This window comes from Hyla sarda, chromosome 7, assembly GCF_029499605.1.
Source record: "Hyla sarda isolate aHylSar1 chromosome 7, aHylSar1.hap1, whole genome shotgun sequence".
NCBI classification, from domain to species: domain Eukaryota; kingdom Metazoa; phylum Chordata; class Amphibia; order Anura; family Hylidae; genus Hyla; species Hyla sarda.
In genome coordinates this window covers 215,673,455-215,699,854 of record NC_079195.1, presented here as the reverse complement: position 1 = coordinate 215,699,854, position 26,400 = coordinate 215,673,455, and the positions used below count along the sequence as shown (strand labels likewise).

Here is a 26,400-nt window from a genome sequence, read left to right as displayed (position 1 = left end):
GGAATCTGACAGCTGGTAAAATACGGTATTAGTCTGATCAGTGCTGCAGTTCAGGAGATACAGGCAGTATTGGACTCCATTGCTAATATGTCCATTTTCCTCACTGTGCAAAGCCGGCGGCATCGCTTTCTCTGCCCCACTGCTCCCATATGCCCCCCCATCAAAGCACTCACACGGATATAGCATCTATAAATCAGACAGGCAAGAACACACTATTTCCTCCAGGACATACAACAGCTGATAAGTACTGAAAGGATTGAGGTTTTCAAAGAGAAATCTCAAGCTTACAAATTTGTGTAACTTTATTGCACCAGTTTGTAAACAAAATGTTTTCCTCCAGTGCACCCCTTTATAAAAGGAAAATAGTGCTGAACCAGATTTATCCTACTATATATCAATAGGATTCGTTTTTGTGATTTGCGTATATAACTACAGATGTGATCAGAGTCCTGCTATGAACCTGTCAGGGTTATGAGTAAAGGCCCATTGATTCCACTAGGCAAAATGGCCATTGATAAAAACCCTATGTTTCTCTATGGTGAACAATAGTTTCAGAAACCAATGGTGTTTTAAAGGGTACCTCTCATCAAATAAACTTTTGATATATTTTAGATTAATGAATGTTTAATAACTTTCCAATAGCATGTTAATGAAAAATATGCTTCTTTCTATCGTATTTTTCCCGATCAGTCCTGTCAGCAAGCATTTCTGACTCATGCTGGAGTCCTAAACACTCAGAGCAGCCAGCCTGCTTTGTTCACAGCCAAACAGGCTGTGAACAAAGCAGGCTGGCAGCTCTGAGTGTTCTCCTTTGTGAACAAAGCAGAAAGGCAGCTTGTAGTGTTTAGGACTCCAGCATGAGTCTGAAATGCTTGCTGCCAGGACTGGTAGGGAGACCCCTAGTGGTCATTTCTTCAAAGTGGAAAATTAAATAGAAAGAAGCATATTTTTTTAATAACATGCAATTGTAAAGTTATTCTGCATACATTAATCTATAATATATCAAAAGTTTTTTTGATGAGAGGTACCCATTAAACTCCTGGGGGGAGATTTATCAAGAGTGAACAACCAATCAGATTGCTTCTTTCATTTTTCACAGGCCTCTAAAAATGATAGTAGTGATATGATTGGTTGCTATAGGCAACTTTTCCTCGGGACAGGTTTTGAGAAATGTCCCCCCTGATGTTTTAGAAGCATGTTTCAAAATAAACCCAGAGATCTGACAATTTCAGAGATTAGTTTTGGGTGTATTTCCAGTTGCCTGACCGCTGCCCCCCCCCCCCCCCCGCAATCTCCTGACAAGACCCCTCAATACAATTCTATGGCAGAGCCGGAGCGTACAGCCATCGTGCTGTATTAAGGGGGCGTGTAGGCCGCCACTTCATGTGGTGGTCAACATGCCCCCTTCCCGAGGGCTGCCGGGGCCCCGTACAGGAGATCTGAAACTTATTCCCTATCCTTAGGACAGGGGGATAAGTTTTTCAGGACTGGACTACTCCTTTAAATGTTGTTTTTTTTCAGGACAAGCCCTTTAATTTTCATGAATCTTGAACTAAAGGTGAAAAAAGTACAAATATATACCCGTCCGTATGAAGAGATTTATGGAGGTTCTCAACACAGGACATGTAATGTAGAAGAGATCAGGGGGAGGAAGGTTTTTACACATCCTGTTATTGAACGTTAGTGTCTGCCATTCACACAGAATGAAATTGGCTGATAACAGTAAGGGAAACTTTTTCGGTATCTACACCAGTAATGTCAGGGTATACAGCAGTGATTCCCAAACAGGGTGCCTCCAGCTGTTGCAAAACTACAACTCCAAGCATTCCCGGAAAGCCGAAGGCTGTCCGGGCATGCTGGGAATTGTAGCTTTGCAACAGCTGGAGGCACCCTGGTCGGCAATCACTGCTGTATACAGTACGATTTGTTAACTGGGCTAACCGGATGTGGTTGCTACACAGTAACTCGCTGTTTTCAATTCCACACAGTATAGCAGCAACTTGGATTCCCCATTTAACTCAATGGTTTACAGTCGCAGAACTGATGACGCTTCGACTAATGAAAATGTATAAACAAATGCAAATTTTCAACATGTTACAAACTTTTTACACAAAATCATGTAATGGGGTGCTCTGATCTCCTAATTCCAGTTTCTGCCACCTTTGGCCAGCGGAGGTGTCCAGGAAACCAAAAGCAGCCAAAGCGGAGAAGTTATGCAATGTGAGTTAACTTCAGATTTTCCGCAGCAAAAAAAACAAAAAAAAACCAACCCAATATGGTCAAGCACACAGCCCACAAATGGGAATTTTATTTTCGCTTTATTTGGAGATGAGTTTGACCCTGTGTGAACACACCCTACACCCAAAAGCTGAGGTCTGATACATGGGACTGAGTGCAGCCAGGAAGCCTTGTACTGTAGGCAATCTAAGAGGACAAGAGCGCTGATGTATTAAAAGATCATATGTACGGAATAGGCATAAAAGCCGCTCACCCCAGGGTGTTGTGTAACAGCATACACTACAATGGTTACAGCATAAATGTAGCGAGTGATCGGCTGCAATAGTGATCAGGACAAATGGGCTTCATAGGAGACGCAGAATACAATCAGGACGTGATCAGATAAAACACGGTAGGATTATTCCCAGGATGCATTTTGGGAATAAGCCCACCACCTTGTTTCATCTGATCCTGTTTTGTGTATCCTGCATCTCCTTTAAAGCCCATTTGTCTTGTACTGTAGGCGTCTGTTCACACAATGCAGTTTGTGGCCACAATTGTCGTGAAAATCCCTAAAAGTTTGACGAATCACAACAAAATTAACATTTCGGCATAGACCCCCTCACCGTACTACCACCCCCCCATAGACCCCCTCACCGTACTACCACCCCCCCATAGACCCCCTCACCGTACTACCACCCCCCCATAGACCCCCTCACCGTACTACCACCCCCCCATAGACCCCCTCACCGTACTACCACCCCCCCATAGACCCCCTCACCGTACTACTACCCCCCCATAGACCCCCTCACCGTACTACTACCCCCCCATAGACCCCCTCACCGTACTACCACCCCCCCCATAGACCCCCTCACCGTACTACCACCCTCCCCATAGACCCCCGCACCGTACTACCACCCCCCCCCCCATAGACCCCCGCACCGTACTACCACCCCCCCCATAGACCCCCGCACCGTACTACCACCCCCCCCATAGACCCCCGCACCGTACTACCACCCCCCCCATAGACCCCCGCACCGTACTACACCCCCCCCCATAGACCCCCGCACCGTACTACACCCCCCCCCCATAGACCCCCGCACCGTACTACACCCCCCCATAGACCCCCGCACCGTACTACAACCCCCCCATAGACCCCCGCACCGTACTACACCCCCCCCCCATAGACCCCCGCACCGTACTACACCCCCCCCCATAGACCCCCGCACCGTACTACACCCCCCCCCATAGACCCCCGCACCGTACTACACCCCCCCCCATAGACCCCCGCACCGTACTACACCCCCCCCCATAGACCCCCGCACCGTACTACCCCCCCCCCCCATAGACCCCCGCACCGTACTACACCCCCCCCCCATAGACCCCCGCACCGTACTACCCCCCCCCATAGACCCCCGCACCGTACTACCCCCCCCCATAGACCCCCGCACCCATTTGTCTTGTACTGTAGGCGTCTGTTCACACAATGCAGTTTGTGGCCACAATTGTCGTGAAAATCCCTAAAAGTTTGACGAATCACAACAAAATTAACATTTCGGCATAGACCCCCTCACCGTACTACTACCCCCCCATAGACCCCCTCACCGTACTACCACCCCCCCATAGACCCCCTCACCGTACTACCACCCCCCCATAGACCCCCTCACCGTACTACCACCCCCCCATAGACCCCCTCACCGTACTACCACCCCCCCATAGACCCCCTCACCGTACTACTACCCCCCCATAGACCCCCTCACCGTACTACTACCCCCCCATAGACCCCCTCACCGTACTACCACCCCCCCCCATAGACCCCCTCACCGTACTACCACCCTCCCCATAGACCCCCGCACCGTACTACCACCCCCCCCCATAGACCCCCGCACCGTACTACCACCCCCCCCCATAGACCCCCGCACCGTACTACCACCCCCCCCATAGACCCCCGCACCGTACTACCACCCCCCCCATAGACCCCCGCACCGTACTACACCCCCCCCCATAGACCCCCGCACCGTACTACACCCCCCCCCATAGACCCCCGCACCGTACTACACCCCCCCCCATAGACCCCCGCACCGTACTACACCCCCCCATAGACCCCCGCACCGTACTACAACCCCCCCATAGACCCCCGCACCGTACTACACCCCCCCCCATAGACCCCCGCACCGTACTACACCCCCCCCCATAGACCCCCGCACCGTACTACACCCCCCCCCATAGACCCCCGCACCGTACTACACCCCCCCCCATAGACCCCCGCACCGTACTACACCCCCCCCATAGACCCCCGCACCGTACTACACCCCCCCCCATAGACCCCCGCACCGTACTACACCCCCCCATAGACCCCCGCACCGTACTACACCCCCCCCCATAGACCCCCGCACCGTACTACACCCCCCCCCATAGACCCCCGCACCGTACTACACCCCCCCCATAGACCCCCGCACCGTACTACCCCCCCCCCCCCATAGACCCCCGCACCGTACTACCCCCCCCCCCCCATAGACCCCCGCACCGTACTACACCCCCCCCCCATAGACCCCCGCACCGTACTACCCCCCCCATAGACCCCCGCACCGTACTACCCCCCCCCCATAGACCCCCGCACCGTACTACCCCCCCCCATAGACCCCCGCACCGTACTACCCCCCCCCCCATAGACCCCCGCACCGTACTACCCCCCCCCATAGACCCCCGCACCGTACTACACCCCCCATAGACCCCCGCACCGTACTACCCCCCCCCGTACTACACCCCCCCCCATAGACCCCCGCACCGTACTACCCCCCCCCCCGTACTACACCCCCCCCATAGACCCCCGCACCGTACTACACCCCCCCATAGACCCCCGCACCGTACTACACCCCCCCACCGTACCACCACCCCCCCATAGACCCCCGCACCGTACTACACCCCCCCATAGACCCCCGCACCGTACCACCACCCCCCCATAGACCCCCGCACCGTACCACCACCCCCCCATAGACCCCCGCACCGTACTACACCCCCCCCCATAGACCCCCGCACCGTACTACACCCCCCCCATAGACCCCCGCACCGTACTACACCCCCCCATAGACCCCCGCACCGTACTACACCGCCCCATAGACCCCCGCACCGTACTACACCCCCCCATAGACCCCCGCACCGTACTACACCCCCCCATAGACCCCCGCACCGTACTACACCGCCCCATAGACCCCCGCACCGTACTACACCCCCCATAGACCCACAAAAAAAAAAAAATCTATATACACACAAAACAGTCCAGAGATATCTATTGATAAGTTTACATTACTCTATATACAGTATATACATGTGTACGTTTATACCCAAACACATACTGGGCCATGTAGCGGCCGCGGCCTACCCTCATCCCCCGGCCTACCCTCATCCCCCCGCCCCGGCTTCACCCTTGCGGCCTTCCCTTCCTCTCCGCTCGCCTCCCGCCATTACCTGTCTCGCTCTCTGCAGCGCATCCTTGAAGGCGTCGTTGACGGCCCCGGTGGCGCCCGAGCTGGGCGGGGGTACGGTGGAGTAGTCTGCCATGTCAGCGGAGCTCGCGGCCTGGGTGATCGCTATGTGCGTGTGGAGCAGGCGCGCCGTGTGTGAGGGAAGGGAGAAGATGGCGCCCGAAAGTCCTCCGCTCCGTAACCCCGCCTGATCTCGCGAGAACTCACAAGCAGCCGCAAGTCCCAGCCACTGGTCTCTCGCGGGAGCCGCCCACCGATGCCTTGGCACGAGATCTCGCGAGAGCGTCCCCCTGGTCACCTGATCTCCCTCAGTGATCTCACCGCGGCTGCTGCTGCGTGTGAAGTGTTGGCGGGCTTTGGGGGAGGGAAGATGGCGGCGTGTGGTGTGAGGGGAGAGTCCTCACTAGAACATGGGGGGGGGGGGGGGGGGGGTTATTGTGAAAAAAAATGATCTTTTTACCTCATGAAATAAAATATAATGTCATAAAACAGACTACACTTCAAAGTTAATAATGAATTTCTGCTGAAAAAAAGTTTAATGACCAAATAAGGCTGCGTTCACATCTCGTTTTTGCAATACGGTCCCGTATCCCGTTTCTGTACAAAAACGTATGTCTCCAAACCGGACTGAAACGTATGCAACTGTATATGCCTCCTCACGTTTTAAACCGTATACGGTTTGAAAACGGATGTCCATTTGCATACGTTTTATGTTTTCATTGAAACAAAACGGATACGGTTTTATTTTTGTCAACGTTTTAAATAAAGTTATTTTTTTATTGAATTTAAAAAAAAAATCCAAAAGAAAAACAGTATTGTGCAAACCGAATGTAACCGTACGCATGTACGGTTCCCAAAGAACTCCATTTTAAAATAACCGTATACAAGTTGGATACGGTTTTTCAACCGGACTTCAAACCGTAGTAGACGATGGTTTTGTGTGCGAAAAAAACCAGCATACAACCGTAAATGAAGCAAAACGTACGCAACCGGATGCTACTGTTGTTATACGGTTTTCAATGTAATGTGTACACATACGGTTTGGAATACGGTTCAATACGGTTTTTTTTTGTTGCTGAAACCGGATATGACAACCGTATTGCAAAAACAAGATGTGAATGCAGCCTAACAGTGTTTCCTAACTAGAGTACCTCCAGCATTTGCCAAACTACAACTCCCAGCATGCCCGGACAGCCTTTGGCTGTCCGGGCATGCTGGGAGTTATAGTTTGGCAACAGCTCAAGGCTCTATAGCGATCCATTATTATAAATGGTCACGTCACATACACAAGGCAATGTTCACACAGTGTAAAATTAAGGCACGATCATTTCACGTTTACATTGTGGCTGCTTTTTTACCCACACGCGTGTAAAATATAATACGAGGCCGAATTTTAACCAAAAGAGTTATCCCAATGTTTATACTTAATTCAGAAGTAAGAGGATGGTGCACGTATTATGTAACAAAGATGATAGAAAAAGCTTTATTATTACATAAAAAAAATACACATAAAAGCTTCTTAAAAACTATTTAAAAAAGGCTCAAAGACCCCACAACCTATAAGGAGAGGGGGCATGGAAAAGGCAAACTCTGGAAATGATGCCGAGCACGTACACTCAACTTCTTTGGTTAACTATGGCAAGGCCTGTTCTAAGTGGAACCTGTCCCATAAAACTGCTGTATGGTCTTGCCCACCGTGCTGCAGCTCAGTTCCAGGGTATTGGCAATCTTCTTATAGCCTAGGCCAGTTGTTCCCAAGCTGGGGTAAAATTACCCCCCAGTACTTAGCAGTTCTCCAGGGGGTACCTGAAAAATAAATCATTAAAGGCGGTCGCAGCCACTAGTCGCTTCACTGAGGAGTGGAGCAGGAGGACAGCAGAGGAGAAGCACGGGCATTAAATACCATTAGCTTCGGTGGTCTATTGCTCCTGCGTACTGGGGACCTACTGCAATGAGCCATAGCAATAGGTCCCCAGACCAAAGGAGCAGTGGAGCACTAACGCAAGACAGTATGGGGGCCTACAACTAAATATAGGGGCATTTTGGGGGCCTAAAACTATATATGGGGCAGTATAGGGGCCTACCGCTATATATGGGGGTACAAATGAAGCCTAACTTCTTTACGGGGACACAAAGCTGAAACTTTTACTGTTTGGGACACTGCACATGGGGAGTTTGTAAAGAGGTAGGCATTGTACTGGATAAAGGAGCCTAAAATGTTTGTTTCTCTGGTTTTGTGAAGAAAAGTCTTGGCTGGAAGAAATCTTAATGGTGGTCAAGGCCAGATAGTTAAAGGAGTACTCCAGAATAGGAAAAATTGTACTTCATACTGCCAGCAGTAAAAAAAATAAAGAGGTACATACCTTCCTTCGCTCCTCCGGTAACCCGCTCCGGTCTCCGCCGCGATCCTCTTCCTGGTTGCCGGTGGTCGGCGAGTCATACTGCGCTCAGCCAATCAATGGCCGCAGCGAAGTCCCGACTCGGCCGGCGATAGGCTGAGCGGCAGTGTGACGTTTTCCTCCCCGGTAGCAGGTGCTGGTGAGGAAAACGTCACACTGCCGCTCAGCCTATCGCCGGCCGAGTCGGGACTTCGCTGCAGTCGGTGATTGGTTGAGCGCAGTATGACTTGCCGACCACAGGCAGCCAGGAAGAGGATCGCGGCGGAGACCGGAGCAGGTTACCAGAGGCACCGGGGGAGCGAAGGAAGGTATGTACCTCTTTATTTTTTACTGCTGGAGTACAATTTTCCTATTCTGGAGTTCTCCTTTAAGAAAAGGAAAAGTAAACAACTCTGATCAGAGAAGACATTACCTGTGAATCAGGGGACTGGGGAGAGGATCAAGGGGGATTGGGGAGAGGATATGGAATACAGTAAAGTATATGAATTATACTATATTTATTACAAAAACGTCTCTAACATGGGGGCTACAATTTTTAGGAATGGACTGTTAAGGGGCACCCAGGGGGGGAAAAAAAGAGGTTGGGAACCACTGGCCTATATATACTGCAACAATTATTTTTATTTTTTCCAGCTCCTCAAAGAGTTTATTGCCATGAGGTGCCATGTTGAACTTCCAGTGACCATTATTAGAGAGTGTGAGAGCGATAACATTAAATTTAACACACCTGCTCTTCATTCACACCTGAGACCTTGTAACACTTACAAGTCCCACGACACAAGAGGGGAGAAGGCTTATTCGGAAATTTGTACATTACCACTTAGGGGTGAAGTCACTTTTGTTGCCAAGGTTAAGACATTAATGTGTTGAGTTATTTTGAGGGGACACAACATTAAACACTGTTAGGCTGGGTTCACACCACGTTTTGTTAAATACAGTTCCCGTATACGACTGGGAGGAGGGGGGGCGGGGCTTAATCGCAGCGCCCGCAATCAGCCGTATTCGGGAACCGTATTTAATGTATGTCTATGAGCCGACCGGAGTGAACCGCAGCCTCCGGTCGGCTTCGTTTTTGTCCGTATGCGGTTTCCCGACCGTAGGCAAAAACGCGGGCGCCATGATTAAGCCCCGCCCCTGCCTCCCAGCCGTATACGGGAACCATATTTAACAAAACGTGGTGTGAACCTACACTACACTACACTACAATCACTACTTTACTTTGGAGCAGAGGGTAATTTCTTCAGTGTTGTCACATGAAAAGATAGAAGAAAATATAAAAAAAAAAAGTGAGGGGTGGACTCACATATGGGATATACTGTATATATAAGGTGGGGGGGGACTCACTTATGGGATATACTGTATATAATGTGAGGGATGGACTCACTTATGGGATATACTGTATATATAATGTAGGGGGGGCTCACTTATGGGAGATACTGTATATAATGTGAGGGGTGGACTCACATATGGGATATACTGTATATATAATGTGGGAAGGGACTCACTTATGGGATATACTGTATATATAATGTGGGGGGGGACTCACTTATGGGATATACTGTATATAATGTGAGGGGTGGACTCACTTATGGGATATACTGTATATATAATGTGAGGGGTGGAGTCACTTATGGGATATACTGTATATATAATGTGAGGGGTGGACTCACTTATGGGAGATACTGTATATATAATGTGGGGAGGGACTCACTTATGGGATATACTGTATATATAATGTGAGGGGTGGACTCACTTATGGGATATACTGTATATATAATGTGAGGGGTGGAGTCACTTATGGGGGATACTGTATATATAATGTGAGGGGTGGAGTCACTTCTAGGAGATACTGTATATATAATGTGAGGGGTGGACTCACTTATGGGATATACTGTATATATAATGTGAGGGGTGGAGTCACTTATGGGGGATACTGTATATATAATGTGAGGGGTGGAGTCACTTCTAGGAGATACTGTATATATAATGTGAGGGGTGGAGTCACTTATGGGATATACTGTATATAATGTGAGGGGTGGACTCACTTATAGGATATACTGTATATAATGTGAGGGGTGGACTCACTTATGGGATATACTGTATATATAATGTGAGGGGTGGAGTCACTTATGGGAGATACTGTATATATAATGTGAGGGGGGGACTCACTTATGGGAGATACTGTATATAATGTGAGGGGTGGACTCACTTATGGGATATACTGTATATATAATGTGAGGGGTGGAATCACTTATGGGATATACTGTATATAATGTGAGGGGTGGACTCACTTATGGGATATACTGTATATAATGTGAGGGGTGGACTCACTTATGGGATATACTGTATATATAATGTGAGGGGTGGACTCACTTATGGGATATACTGTATATATAATGTGAGGGGTGGACTCACTTATGGGATGTACTGTATATATAATGTGAGGGGTGGACTCACTTATGGGATATACTGTATATATAATGTGAGGGGTGGACTCCCTTATGGGATATACTGAATATATAATGTGAGGGGTGGACTCACTTATGGGAAATACTGTATATATAATGTGAGGGGTGGACTCACTTATGGGAGATACTGTATATATAATGTGAGGGGTGGACTCACTTATGGGAGATACTGTATATATAATGGGAGGGGTGGACTCACTTATGGGAGATACTGAATATATAATGTGAGGGGTGGAGTCACTTATGGGATATACTATATATAATGTGAGGGGTGGACTCACTTATGGGATATACTGTATATATAATGTGAGGGGTGGACTCACTTATGGGATATACTGAATATATAATGTGAGGGGTGGACTCACTTATGGGATATACTATATATAATGTGAGGGGTGGACTCACTTATGGGAAATACTGAATATATAATGTGAGGGGTGGACTCACTTATGGGATATACTATATATAATGTGAGGGGTGGACTCACTTATGGGGGATACTGTATATAATGTGAGGGGTGGACTCACTTATGGGATATACTGTATATATAATGTGAGGGGTGGAGTCACTTATGGGATATACTATATATAATGTGAGGGGTGGACTCACTTATGGGGGATACTGTATATAATGTGAGGGGTGGAGTCACTTATAGGAGATACTGTATATATAATGTGAGGGGTGGACTCACTTATGGGATATACTGTATATAATGTGAGGGGTTGACTCACTTATGGGAGATACTGTATATATAATGTGAGGGGTGGACTCACTTATGGGAGATACTGTATATATAATGTGAGGGGTGGACTCACCTATGGTATATACTGAATATATAATGTGAGGGGTGATCTCACTTATGGGAGATACTGTATATAATGTGAGGGGTGGACTCACTTATGGGATATCCTATATATAATGTGAGGGGTGGACTCACTTATGGGAGATACTGAATATATAATGTGAGGGGTGGACTCACTTATGGGATATACTATATATAATGTGAGGGGTGGACTCACTTATGGGATATACTATATATAATGTGAGGGGTGGACTCACTTATGGGGGATACTGTATATAATGTGAGGGGTGGACTCACTTATGGGAGATACTGTATATAATGTGAGGGGTGGAGTCACTTATGGGAGATACTGTATATATAATGTGAGGGGTGGACTCACTTATGGGGGATACTGTATATAATGTGAGGGGTGGACTCACTTATAGGAGATACTGTATATATAATGTGAGGGGTGGACTCACTTATGGGATATACTGTATATAATGTGAGGGGTGGACTCACTTATGGGATATCCTATATATAATGTGAGGGGTGGACTCACTTATGGGAGATACTGAATATATAATGTGAGGGGTGGACTCACTTATGGGATATACTATATATAATGTGAGGGGTGGACTCACTTATGGGATATACTATATATAATGTGAGGGGTGGACTCACTTATGGGGGATACTGTATATAATGTGAGGGGTGGACTCACTTATGGGAGATACTGTATATAATGGGAGGGGTGGAGTCACTTATGGGAGATACTGTATATATAATGTGAGGGGTGGACTCACTTATGGGGGATACTGTATATAATGTGAGGGGTGGACTCACTTATAGGAGATACTGTATATATAATGTGAGGGGTGGACTCACTTATGGGATATACTGTATATAATGTGAGGGGTGGACTCACTTATGGGATATACTGTATATATAATGTGAGGGGTGGACTCCCTTATGGGAGATACTGTATATATAATGTGAGGGGTGGACTCACTTATGGGATATACTGTATATATAATGTGAGGGGTGGACTCACTTATGGGAGATACTGTATATAATGTGAGGGGTGGACTCACTTATGGGAGATACTGTATATAATGTGAGGGGTGGACTCACTTATGGGATATACTGTATATATAATGTGAGGGGTGGACTCACTTATGGGAGATACTGTATATATAATGTGAGGGGTGGACTCACTTATGGGAGATACTGTATATATAATGTGAGGGGTGGACTCATTTATGGGATATACTGTATATATAATGTGAGGGGTGGACTCACTTATGGGATATACTGTATATATAATGTGAGGGGTGGACTCACTTATGGGATATACTGTATATATAATGTGAGGGGTGGACTCACTTATGGGAGATACTGTATATATAACGTGAGGGGTGGACTCACTTATGGGATATACTGTATATTTAATGTGAGGGGTGGACTCACTTATGGGAGATACTGTATATATAATGTGAGGGGTGGACTCACTTATGGGATATACTGTATATATAATGTGAGGGGTGGACTCATTTATGGGATATACTGTATATAATGTGAGGGGTGGACTCACTTATGGGAGATACTGTATATATAATGTGAGGGGTGGACTCACTTATGGGAGATACTGTATATATAATGTGAGGGGTGGACTCACTTATGGGAGATACTGTATTTAATGTGAAGGGTGGAGTCACTTATGGGAGATACTGTATATATAATGTGAGGGGTGGACTCACTTATGGGATATACTGTGTATATAATGTGAGGGGTGGAGTCACTTATGGGAGATACTGTATATATAATGTGAGGGGTGGAGTCACTTATGGGATATACTGTATATATAATGTGAGGGGTGGAGTCACTTATGGGAGATACTGTATAAATAATGTGAGGGGTGGACTCACTTATGGGAGATACTGTATATATAATGTGAGGGGTGGACTCACTTATGGGATATACTGTATATAATTCGAGGGATGGAGTCACTTATGGGAGATACTGTATATAATGTGAGGGGTGGAGTCACTTATGGGATATACTGTATATATAATGTGAGGGGTAGACTCACTTATGGGATATACTGTATATATAATGTGAGGGGTGGACTCACTTATGGGATATACTGTATATATAATGTGGGGGGGACTCACTTATGGGAGATACTGTATATATAATGTGAGGGGTGGAGTCACTTATGGGATATACTGTATATATAATGGGAGGGGTGGACTCACTTATGGGATATACTGTATATATAATGTAATGGGGGGGCTCACTTATGGGATATACTGTATATATAATGTGAGGGGTGGAGTCACTTATGGGAGATACTGTATATATAATGTGAGGGGTGGAGTCACTTATGGGAGATACTGTATATATAATGTGAGGGGTGGACTCACTTATGGGAGATACTGTATATATAATGTGAGGGGTGGACTCACTTATGGGATTTACTGTATATATAATGTGAGGGGTGGAGTCACTTATGGGAGATACTGTATATATAATGTGAGGGGTGGAGTCACTTATGGGAGATACTGTATATATAATGTGAGGGGTGGACTCACTTATGGGATATACTGTATATAATGTGAGGGGTGGACTCACTTATGGGAGATACTGTATATATAATGTGAGGGGTGGACTCACTTATGGGATATACTGTATATATAATGTAAGGGGTGGACTCACTTATGGGAGATACTGTATATAATGTGAGGGGTGGACTCACTTATGGGATATACTGTATATATAATGTGAGGGGTGGACTCTCTTATGGGATATACTGTATATATAATGTGAGGGGTGGACTCACTTATGGGATATACTGTATATATAATGTGGGGAGGGACTCACTTATGGGATATACTGTATATATAATGTGAGGGTGGACTCACTTATGGGATATACTGTATATAATGTGAGGGGTGGACTCACTTATGGGATATACTGTATATATAATGTGAGGGGTGGACTCACTTATGGGATATACTGTATATATAATGTGAGGGGTGGACTCACTTATGGGATATACTGTATATAATGTGAGGGGTGGACTCACTTATGGGATATACTGTATATATAATGTGAGGGGTGGACTCACTTATGGGATATACTGTATATATAATGTGAGGGTGGACTCACTTATGGGATATACTGTATATAATGTGAGGGGTGGACTCACTTATGGGATATACTGTATATATAATGTGAGGGGTGGACTCTCTTATGGGATATACTGTATATATAATGTGAGGGGTGGAGTCACTTATGGGAGATACTGTATATATAATGTGAGGGGTGGAGTCACTTATGGGAGATACTGTATATAATGTGAGGGGTGGACTCACTTATGGGATATACTGTATATATAATGTGAGGGGTGGACTCACTTATGGGATATACTGTATATATAATGGGAGGGGTGGACTCACTTATGGGAGATACTGTATATATAATGTGAGGGGGGGACTCACTTATGGGGGATACTGTATATAATGTGAGGGGTGGACTCACTTATGGGAGATACTGTATATATAATGTGAGGGGTGGACTCACTTATGGGAGATACTGTATATATAATGTGAGGGGTGGACTCACTTATGGGAGATACTGTATATATAATGTGAGGGATGGACTCACTTATAGGATATACTGTATATAATGTGAGGGGTGGAGTCACTTATGGGAGATACTGTATATAATGTGAGGGGTGGACTCACTTATGGGAGATACTGTATATATAATGTGAGGGGTGGAGTCACTTATGGGAGATACTGTATATATAATGTGAGGGGTGGACTCACTTATGAGAGATACTGTATATATAATGTGAGGGGGGGGACTCACTTATGAGAGATACTGTATATAATGTGAGGGGTGGACTCACTTATGGGAGATACTGTATATATAATGTGAGGGTTAGGGGTGGAGTCACTTATGGGATATACTGTATATAATGTGAGGGGTGGAGTCACTTATGGGATATACTGTATATATAATGTGAGGGGTGGACTCACTTATGGGAGATACTGTATATATAATGTGAAGGGTGGACTCACTTATGGGAGATACTGTATATATAATGTGAGGGGTGGAGTCACTTATGGGAGATACTGTATATAAAATGTGAGGGGTGGACTCACTTATGGGAGATACTGTATATATAATGTGAGGGGTGGAGTCACTTATGGGATATACTGTATATATAATGTGAGGGGTGGAGTCACTTATGGGATATACTGTATATATAATGTGAGGGGTGGACTCACTTATGGGATATACTGTATATATAATGTGAGGGGTGGACTCACTTATGGGATATACTGTATATATAATGGGAGGGGTGGACTCACTTATGGGAGATACTGTATATATAATGTGAGGGGGGGACTCACTTATGGGGGATACTGTATATAATGTGAGGGGTGGACTCACTTATGGGAGATACTGTATATATAATGTGAGGGATGGACTCACTTATAGGATATACTGTATATAATGTGAGGGGTGGAGTCACTTATGGGAGATACTGTATATAATGTGAGGGGTGGACTCACTTATGGGAGATACTGTATATAATGTGAGGGGTGGACTCACTTATGGGATATACTGTATATATAATGTGAGGGGTGGAGTCACTTATGGGAGATACTGTATATATAATGTGAGGGGTGGACTCACTTATGAGAGATACTGTATATATAATGTGAGGGGGGGGACTCACTTATGAGAGATACTGTATATAATGTGAGGGGTGGACTCACTTATGGGAGATACTGTATATATAATGTGAGGGTTAGGGGTGGAGTCACTTATGGGATATACTGTATATAATGTGAGGGGTGGAGTCACTTATGGGATATACTGTATATATAATGTGAGGGGTGGACTCACTTATGGGAAATACTGTATATATAATGTGAAGGGTGGACTCACTTATGGGAGATACTGTATATATAATGTGAGGGGTGGACTCACTTATGGGATATACTGTATATATAATGTGAGGGGTGGACTCACTTATGGGAGATACTGTATATATAATGTGAGGGGTGGACTCATTTATGGAACATACTGTATATATAATGTGAGGGGTGGACTCACTTATGGGATATACTGTATATATAATGTGAGGGGTGGAGTCACTTATGGGATATACTGTATATATAATGTGAGGGGTGGACTCACTTAGAGGAGATACTGTATATATAATGTGAGGGGTGGACTCTCTTATGGGATATACTGTATATATAATGTGAAGGGTGGAATCACTTATGGGATATACTGTATATATAATGTGAGGGGTGGACTCTCTTATGGGATATACTGTATATAATGTGAGGGGTGGAGTCACTTATGGGATATACTGTATATATAATGTGAGGGGTGGACTCACTTAGAGGAGATACTGTATATATAATGTGAGGGGTGGACTCTCTTATGGGATATACTGTATATATAATGTGAAGGGTGGAATCACTTATGGGAGATACTGTATATATAATGTGAGAGGTGGACTCACTTATGGGAGATACTATATATAATGTGAGGGGTGGAGTCACTTATGGAAGATACTGTATATATAATGTGAGGGGGGGATTCACTTATGGGAGATACTGTATATATAATGTGAGGGGTGGACTCACTTATGGGAGATACTGTATATATAATGTGAGGGGTGGACTCACTTATGGGATATACTGTATATATAATGTGAGGGGTGGACTCACTTAGAGGAGATACTGTATATATAATGTGAGGGGTGGACTCTCTTATGGGATATACTGTATATATAATGTGAAGGGTGGAATCACTTATGGGAGATACTGTATATATAATGTGAGAGGTGGACTCACTTATGGGAGATACTGTATATATAATGTGAGGGGTGGAGTCACTTATGGGAGATACTGTATATATAATGTGAGGGGTGGAGTCACTTATGGGAGATACTGTATATATAATGTGAGGGGTGGACTCACTTATGAGAGATACTGTATATAATGTGAGGGGTGGACTCATGGGAGATACTGTATATATAATGTGAGGGTTAGGGGTGGAGTCACTTATGGGATATACTGTATATAATGTGAGGGGTGGAGTCACTTATGGGATATACTGTATATATAATGTGAGGGGTGGACTCACTTATGGGAGATACTGTATATAATGTGAGGGGTGGAGTCACTTATGGGAGATACTGTATATAAAATGTGAGGGGTGGACTCACTTATGGGAGATACTGTATATATAATGTGAGGGGTGGAGTCACTTATGGGATATACTGTATATATAATGTGAGGGGTGGAGTCACTTATGGGATATACTGTATATATAATGTGAGGGGTGGACTCACTTATGGGATATACTGTATATATAATGTGAGGGGTGGAGTCACTTATGGGATATACTGTATATATAATGTGAGGGGTGGACTCACTTATGGGAGATACTGTATATATAATGTGAAGGGTGGACTCATTTATGGGAGATACTGTATATATAATGTGAGGGGTGGAGTCACTTATGGGATATACTGTATATATAATGTGAGGGGTGGACTCACTTATGGGAGATACTGTATATAATGTGAGGGGTGGACTCATTTATGGGAGATACTGTATATATAATGTGAGGGGTGGAGTCACTTATGGGAGATACTGTATATATAATGTGAGGGGTGGAATCACTTATGGGATATACTGTATATATAATGTGAAGGGTGGAATCACTTATGGGATATACTGTATATATAATGTGAGGGGTGGAATCACTTATGGGATATACTGTATATAATGTGAGGGGTGGAGTCACTTATGGGAGATACTGTATATATAATGTGAGGGGTGGAGTCACTTATGGGAGATACTGTATATAATGTGAGGGGTGGAGTCACTTATGGGATATACTGTATATATAATGTGAGGGGTGGACTCACTTATGGGAGATACTGTATATATAATGTGAGGGGAGGACTCACTTATGGGAGATACTGTATATATAATGTGAGGGGTGGACTCACTTATGGGAGATACTGTATATATAATGTGAGGGGTGGACTCACTTATGGGAGATACTGTATATATAATGTGAGGGGAGGACTCACTTATGCGAAATATTGTTCATACATATGTTGAGTTTTACATATCGTCGCCGTAAATGTTGGCACCCCTGAAATTTTTCTCGAAAATGAAGTATTTCTCACAGAAAAGGATTGCAGTAACACAGGTTTTGCTATACACATGTTTATTCCCTTTGTGTGTATTGGAACTAAACCAAAAAAAGGAGGAAAAAAAATAAAATTGGACATAATGTCACCAAACTCCAAAAATGGGCTGGACAAAATTATTGGCACCCTTTCAAAATTGTGGAAAAATAAGATTGTTTCAAGCATGTGATGCTCCTTTAAACTCAATTGGGGCAAGTAACAAATGTGGGCAATATAAAAATCACACCTGAAAGCAGATTAAAAGGAGAGAAGTTCACTTAGTCTTTGCATTGTGTGTCTGTGTGTGCCACACAAAGCATGGACAACAGAAAGAGGAGAGAACTGTCTGAGGACTTGAGAACCAAAATTGTGGAAAAATATCAACAATCTAAAAGTTACAAGTCCATCTCCAGAGATCTAGATTTGCCTTTGTCCACAGTGCGCAACATTATCAAGATGTTTGCAACCCATAGCACTGTAGCTAATCTCCCTGGGCGTGGACGGAAGAGAAAAATTGATGAAAGGTGTCAATGCAGGATAGTCCGCATGGTAAATAAGCAGCCCCAAACAAGTTCCAAAGATAATCAAGCTGTCCTGCAGGCTCAGGGAGCATCAGTGTCAGCGAGAACTATCCATCAACATGTAAATGAAATGAAACGCTATGGAGGAGACCCAGGAGGACCCCACTATGGAGGAGACCCAGGAGGACCCCACTATGGAGGAGACCCAGGAGGACACCACTGCTGACACAGAGACATAAAAAAGCAAGACTAAATTTTGTCAAAATGAACTTGAATAAACCAAAATCCTTCTGGGAAAATGTCTTGTGGACAGATGAGACCAAGATAGAGCTTTTTGGTAAATCACATCATTCTACTTGTTACCGAAAATGGAATGAGGCCTACAAAGAAAAGAACACAGTATCTACAGGGAAATATGGTGGAGGTCAATGATGTTTTGGTTGTTTTGCTGCCTCTGGCACTGGGGGCCTTGAATGTGTACAAGGTATCATGAAATCTGAGGATTACCAATGGATTTTGGGTCGCACTGTACAGCGTGTCAGAAAGCTGGGATTGCGTCCGAGATCTTGGGTCTTCCAGCAGGACAATGACCCCAAACATACATCAAAAAGCACCCAGAAATGGAGGCAACAAAGCGCTGGAGAGTTCTGAAGTGGCAGCAATGAGTCCAGATCTAAATCCCATTGATCATCTGTGGAGATATCTTAAATTTGCTGTTGGGAAAAGGCGCCTTTCAATACGAGACCTGGAGCAGTTTGTAAAGGAAGAGTGGTCCAACATTCCGGCTGAGAGGTGTAAGAAGCTTATTGATGGTTATAGGAAGAGTGGTCCAACATTCCGGCTGAGAGGTGTAAGAAGCTTATTGATGGTTATAGGAAGCCACTGCTTTCAGTTATTTTTTCCAAAGGGTGTGCAACCAAATATTAAGTTATGGGTGCCAATAATTGTGTCCAGCCCATTTTTGGAGTTTGGTGTAACATTATGTCCAATTTGCTTTTCTTCCTCCCTTTTTTTGCTTTAGTTCCAAAACACACAAAGGGGGAGATTTATCAAAACTTGTCCAGAGGAAAAGTTATCCAGTTGCCAATAGCAACCAATCAGATCGCTTCTTTCATTTTTTACAAGGCCTCTGCAAAATGAAAGAAGCGATCTGATTGGTTGCTATGGGCAACTGGGCAACTTTTCCTTTGCACAGGTTTTGATAAATCTCCCCCAAAGGGAATAATCATGTGTACAGCAAAACATGTGTTATTGCAATCCTTTTCTGTGAGAAATACCTAATTTTCTTGAAAAATTTTCGGGGTTCCAACATTTACGCCCATGACTGTGTATATATATATATAGATATATATATATATTTTTTTTTACACTCACATTTTACAGTCATGGTCTGGAAAAATGGGCAAATTTAGAACTTCTGGATGCCTCCTATCTTATGTGTATGGTGATTTTAGCTGAAAATGGAAACAATCCTTTTTGTTATTAGATTGGAAGCAACAACAACTGTGCTTTGTGTTTATTAATAAGGCACAGGGTGGGATACACATGAGTTTGGGTGGTAGACAGAGGGCAGAGTACCTAGGGCGTATACACCACGTCTCTGTATTGTCATGTAACAAGGCGGTGAGAGTGAACAGTCATATGAAGAGTAGACGTTCCATTCTTTGTATGGAAATAGTGTAGACACTTTCAGGGGTTGATTAGCAATAGAAACCTTCCAAATATTGTGACTTGAAGATGTTTTTTTTTTTCAGACTTACACACTACGTTTTTGCCATACTGTTTTCAATCCGTTTTTCTAAAGAAAACCGTATGGCAAAAAAACGGATGGAACAGTTTGGAAAAAAGTAAACCGTATGCGTTTTTAAACAGTATACTGTTTTTAAAAGTGCATACAGTTCCGTCAGTTTTTATAAAAAAAAAAAACATACGTTTTTGAAAATGTTGTCCATTTTTAATGGGAAGGGTGTTGGGTGGGGACTTTAGGATTCAAATGTGCATGTGCAAAGTAAAAACGTATACGTTTTTCCCGTATGGAACAGTATACATGTGCGTTTCCCATTGACGTCCATGTTAAAAAAAACGTATGGTTATTGAACCGGAGTCAAAACCGTGGTTGACCACAATTTTGTCTCCGGTTTAAAAACCGTACTGCAACCGCATACGTTTTTTTTTAACATGGACGTCAATGGGAAACGCACATGTATACGGTTCCATACGGGAAAAACGTATACGTTTTTACTTTGCACATGCGCATTTGAATCCTAAAGTCCCCAACCAAGACCCCTCCCATTAAAAATGGACAACATTTTCAAAAACGTATGTTTTTTTTTTTTATAAAAACTGATGGAACTGTATGCACTTTTAAAAACAGTATACTGTTTAAAAACGCATACGGTTTACTTTTTTCCATACTGTTCCATCCGTTTTTTTGCCATACGGTTTTCTTTAGAAAAACGGATTGAAAACAGTATGGCAAAAACGTAGTGTGAACCAAGCCTAAAGGGTTACTCCGGTGGAAAACTTTTTTTTTTTTAAATCAACTGGTGCCAGAATGTTAAACAGATTTGTAAATGACTTCTATAAAAAAAATCTTTACCCTTCCAGTACTTTTTAGCAGCTGTATGCTTCAGAGGAAATTCTTTTCTCTGTCCAGAGCAGCATAGGTTTGCTATGGGGATTTTCTCCTGCTCTGGACAGTTCCTGATATGGGCATCAGGTGTCAGCAGAGAGCACTGTGGACAAGACAAAAAAGAAATTCAAAAAGAAAAGAGTTTCCTCTGTAGCATACAGCTGCTAAAAAGTACTGGAAGGGTAAAGATTTTTTTAATAGATGTCATTTACAAATCTGTTTAACTTTCTGGCACCAGTTCATAAAAAAAATAAAAATGTTTTCCTCCGGAGTACCCCTTTAAATACGATTGCACGCACAGTCAGTAATTTTCTCTGCAGTAACAATAGGAACAGTCACTACAATTTATGTTCTAGGTTAAAGGTTCCGCACCAAACAGCGAAGATGATTCTTATGAATGATTGATGTTATCAATGATCATTTATCATTCATCTTCCCATCCTATCTACAATTTGTAAAAAGCCATAGATCAGCATTTCCCAACCAAGTGCGCCTCCAGCTGTTGCAAAACTACAACTCCCAGCATGCCCGGACAGCCAACGGCTGTCCGGGCATGCTGGGAGTTGTAGTTTTACAACAGCTGGAGACACACTGGTTTGGAAACATTGCTATAGATGTAACTCTGAGCTGGACGGAGAATCCCTTCAAAATAAAGGTATCAAGTGTTAAAAAGCAACAACTGTGACAAAATCTGCGGAATTTTTTTTTTTTTTTTTTTAGGTGAAATTGTGAAATTTTTGCCTGTGTGAACACACCCTTTAGGATAGTCTCAGATGCACCAAATTTATTAAAGGGATACTCTGGTGGAAAAACTTTTTCTTTTTTTTGTCCAAATCAACTGGTGCCAGAAAGTTATACAGATTTGTAAATTACTTCTATTAAAAAAAAAAATCTTAATCCTTCCAGTACTTTTTAGCGGCTGTATACTACTGAGGAAATGCTTTTCTTTTTGGATTTCTCTTCTGTCATGACCACAGTGCTCTCTGCTGACATCTGCTGTCCACGTCAGGAACTGTCCAGAGCAGCATATGTTTGCTATGGGGATTTTCTCCTGCTCTGGACAGTTCCTGAAATGGACAACAGAGGTCAGCAGAGAGCGCTGTGGTCGTGACAGAAGAGCAATCCAAAAAGAAAAGCATTTCCTCTGTAGTATACAGCCGCTAGTAGGTACTGGAAGGATTAAGATTTTTTTAATAGAAGTAATTTACAAATCTGTTTAACTTTCTGGCACCAGTTGATTAAAAAAAACAAAAAAACGGAGTACCCCTTTAAACAGATTTGTAAATGACTTCTATTAAAATATCTTAATCCTTCCAGTACTTATCAGCTGCTGTATGCCCCAGAGGGAGTTCTTTGCTTTTTGAATTTCTTTTCTGTCTGACCACAGTGCTCTCTGCTGACACCTCTGTCCATGTTAGGAACTGTCCAGAGTAGGAGCAAATCCCCATAGCAAACCTCTCCTGCTCTGGACAGTTCCTGACATGGACAGAGGTGTCAGCAGAGAGCACTGTGGACAAGACAAAAAAGACATTCAAAAAGAATAGAATTTCCTCTGTAGCATACAGCTGCTAATAAGTACTGGAAAGGTAAAGATTTTTTAATAGAAATATAACTTTCTGGCACCAGTTCATTTAAAAAAAATAAGTTTTCCACCAGAGTACCCCTTTAACAATTGCCAGATTTAAAACCCTGTGACTTCTCTCTGTGGGGGCTACATGAAGGACTACATCATTTAACCCCCCCCCCCCCCCCCCAACCACAGGGTCTGACTGACCTGAGACAACTCATTAACGAGACAGTTTGAGTCCATATCCGAGGAGATACTGGAGGCGTCTGGGCAGAACTGGACCACCGCCTAAACATCTACATGTCAATGGAAATCACTCCGAACTTGGATGGACAGCGCGTCTTTCCATGTTAATAAATTTACTAAGAGCGGAGTGTAGTTTTCTTCCCCATAGATATATTACCACAGTATTTACTAAGGTTTCCCTATGTTTTGCACTTTTCCCTACGTTTTGCTTTTTTTTTGTAAATATGTTGCTATTTTTTTAATGTTGGGAAAACGCCCCCTTTTTGTGGTCACGCCCCCTTTTCCCAGTAGCCATGCCATTTTGGGGTTTCTGAGTAACATGGAGAGATGTTTTTTTTTTTAAACTTTGGTGCAAATTCTGGCACAGAAACAATTTGTGGTGCAATGCTACACATTTTGGCCCACAACCCGACAAAACAGGTTGTTACGGCAGAGGTGAAGTGGATCCGCTGTACCTGTGTGGATGATGGCGTTGGCCATACCAGGGAGCGGAGTCTAAGGTGCCTCTGGTTTTCACCAGAGCCCGCTGCAAAGCGGGATGGACTTTCTGCGGCAGGCGGCACCCAGGTCGCTACTCCTGATAAGACTCGTCCAAACAGGCAGCCGAGGTGTAACGTGGCACAGGAAGGATGAGGCAACTCGAAATCAGAACAGGCAGGAGGTCAGGGCTGGCGGCACTGTAGCAAGGTCAGGTCACATAGCAAGAGGTCAGAAGGCAGGCGGCACAGGAGCAAGGTCAGGATACATAGCAATGGGGTCAGATACACGGCAAGGCAAGACACAAACAGAAGGCTTTCTCTAAGGCTGAAATGGCACAAAGATCTGGCAAGGGTCAAAAGAAAGTGCTTATACTTATAGGGTCATAGAGCAACAAGAACCAATTAAGTGTGTACTGGCCCATTAAATTTCACAGAGCTGGCGCGCGTGTGCCCTAGGAGGCGGGGATGTGAGTGCCGGCAAGCAGGCGAATCGAAGTGCGAACCGCGCTGGGCAGTGGAGAAGGAGTACGTCTGCAGCCAGCATGTCTGACCGCGGCGCGACTCCTAACACAGGTTGGGTTTACAATAGTAAATCATGGCCAGTATGTGTACAAAATCATGACAGGTGAGAAAGCATTTCAGGGGAAGATTTATCAAAACCTGTCCAGAGGAAAAGTTGCTGAGTTTCCCATAGCAACCAATCAGATCGCTTCTTTCATTTTGAAAAGGCCTCTGAAAAATGAAAGAAGAGATCTGATTGGTTGCTATGGGCAACTCAGCAACTTTTCCTCTGGACGGGTTTTGATAAATCTCCTGCATCGTGTGTCATCTGATGAACCAAGGGGCTAAAATTAGTTGTGATCAGCACTCTTCTGTCAGCCTCAATTGGATCCCTAGCTATTTGTTTCTAGTTGTTGTTTATTTGCTTTTTCCAACAAGAGTATCTATGCTTTTTTTTTTTAATTGTTCTTTCTATCCTGGTTTTTGGTCCCCAATGACTGTCCAGGCATGCTGGGAGTTGTAGTTTTGCAACATCTAGAGGTTCGCAGGTTGAAGACCACTGGGATAGAGGATAAGTAGCTGATCGCGAGGGTCCAACCGCTGGGACCTCTGCGATCTCCATAATGGTACCTGGCTCTCAGTGAGGAGTGCGTGCTGCACACGCTCCATTCATTTATATAGGAGCGCCGAAAAGACCCGAGTACAGCACTTGGCCATCATCCGTGCTCCCATAGAAATGAATAGAGCAAATCTACCGGTAGACGACACATACTCTCACTGTGGGTCCCGTTCTGGAGATTGCAGGGGGTCCCAGCTGTCAGACCCCTGTGATCAGCTATTTATCCCCTATCTGTTTTTTGTGGCTGGAGTTCTCCTCTAATAGGGGGGGGGGGTCGCATTGGGGGGCACGTTGGGCTATTGTTTTTCTATATTAATAGGAATTGATGTGGCCACAAGTGTGTGACTGAGAATTTATATATAAATATATAACTTAACGTAGGTATCTATGAATATATATGTATGTATGTTCCAGTATAACTTCCAAATAGCTGGAGACATTTCAAAGGAACTTGGTGCACATGTTACTTATATTTCAAAAAAATTATAGTAGTGGTAAAACAACTCTAACCCACCCTCTTGTGTGAAGGTGGGCATTTCTCTGAAGTCCCAAGTAAGTCTATGGGACTTCCAATACATCTCCTGATCATGTTACTCTCAGGCTGCAAATATTGCCCAGAACTTTTAAACATCCTGTAACTGGACCAACGTCATAGCAAAGTATGATTTAACTGTCCTGCAGGCAGGTGGAAAGAATAGTTATTGTGGCATATGAGAATCAGAGGAGATGAATGGATATGAGGATTAGATATGATGAATGGATATGAGGATAGGATTTGAGGTCGGGATATGATGTTGGGATATGAGGACAGGATATGAAGACAGGATATGAGAACAGGATATGATGTCTGTGACATCTTGCACTCCAGCCGCATGTCCGGGCAGTGAGCTCATTGTCCCTTCTCCTTCTCTGGCCGGTGGGGCTGGGATTCCTCACAGCTCCGGTGCACGCCCCCCCCGCCTCCTAGGGCGCGCGCACGCCAGAGCTCTCAGATTTAAAGGGCCAGTTCGCCCGTAATTATGTTTTGCACCTGCACCTTCATTATAAGTTTCTGCATCTCCCCCCACTCTCTGCCGGATCTTTGTTTGCCTTTGTGCCTGAGATAAAGCTGTATTCCATGTTTCCTTGCCGTGTACCAGACCTTGCATTCCGTGACCTGACTGTGATTCCAGCCGCCTACCTATTGACCTTCTGCTACCCTACTGACTACGCTCCTGTGCCGCAAGCCCTGACCTCCCGCTAGCCTGA

General features: G+C 44.4%; 2 protein-coding genes across 8 annotated transcripts in view; one reads left to right on the top strand and one right to left on the bottom strand.

The window, feature by feature from the left end:
- Positions 1-5,967, bottom strand: part of FUBP1 (far upstream element binding protein 1) — a 32,676-nt gene extending 26,709 nt beyond the window's left edge. For 2 of the 7 annotated variants that reach the window (XM_056532623.1, XM_056532621.1), the window contains exon 1: positions 5,686-5,965. In XM_056532623.1, coding sequence (XP_056388598.1) covers positions 5,686-5,778 — 93 coding nt within the window. In that variant the 5' untranslated portion in view covers positions 5,779-5,965. Of the gene's footprint in view, positions 1-5,685 lie in introns of all 7 variants that reach the window. The other 5 variants (XM_056532624.1, XM_056532619.1, XM_056532622.1 and 2 more) reach the window with 5 other exon arrangements.
- Positions 5,968-8,277: 2,310 nt separating this feature from the next.
- Positions 8,278-26,400, top strand: part of DNAJB4 (DnaJ heat shock protein family (Hsp40) member B4) — a 52,809-nt gene continuing 34,686 nt past the window's right edge. Inside the window, exon 1 of the mRNA XM_056532616.1 lies at positions 8,278-8,409. The gene's annotated coding sequence lies outside the window, so the exon portion shown is untranslated. The remainder of the gene's footprint in view (positions 8,410-26,400) is intronic.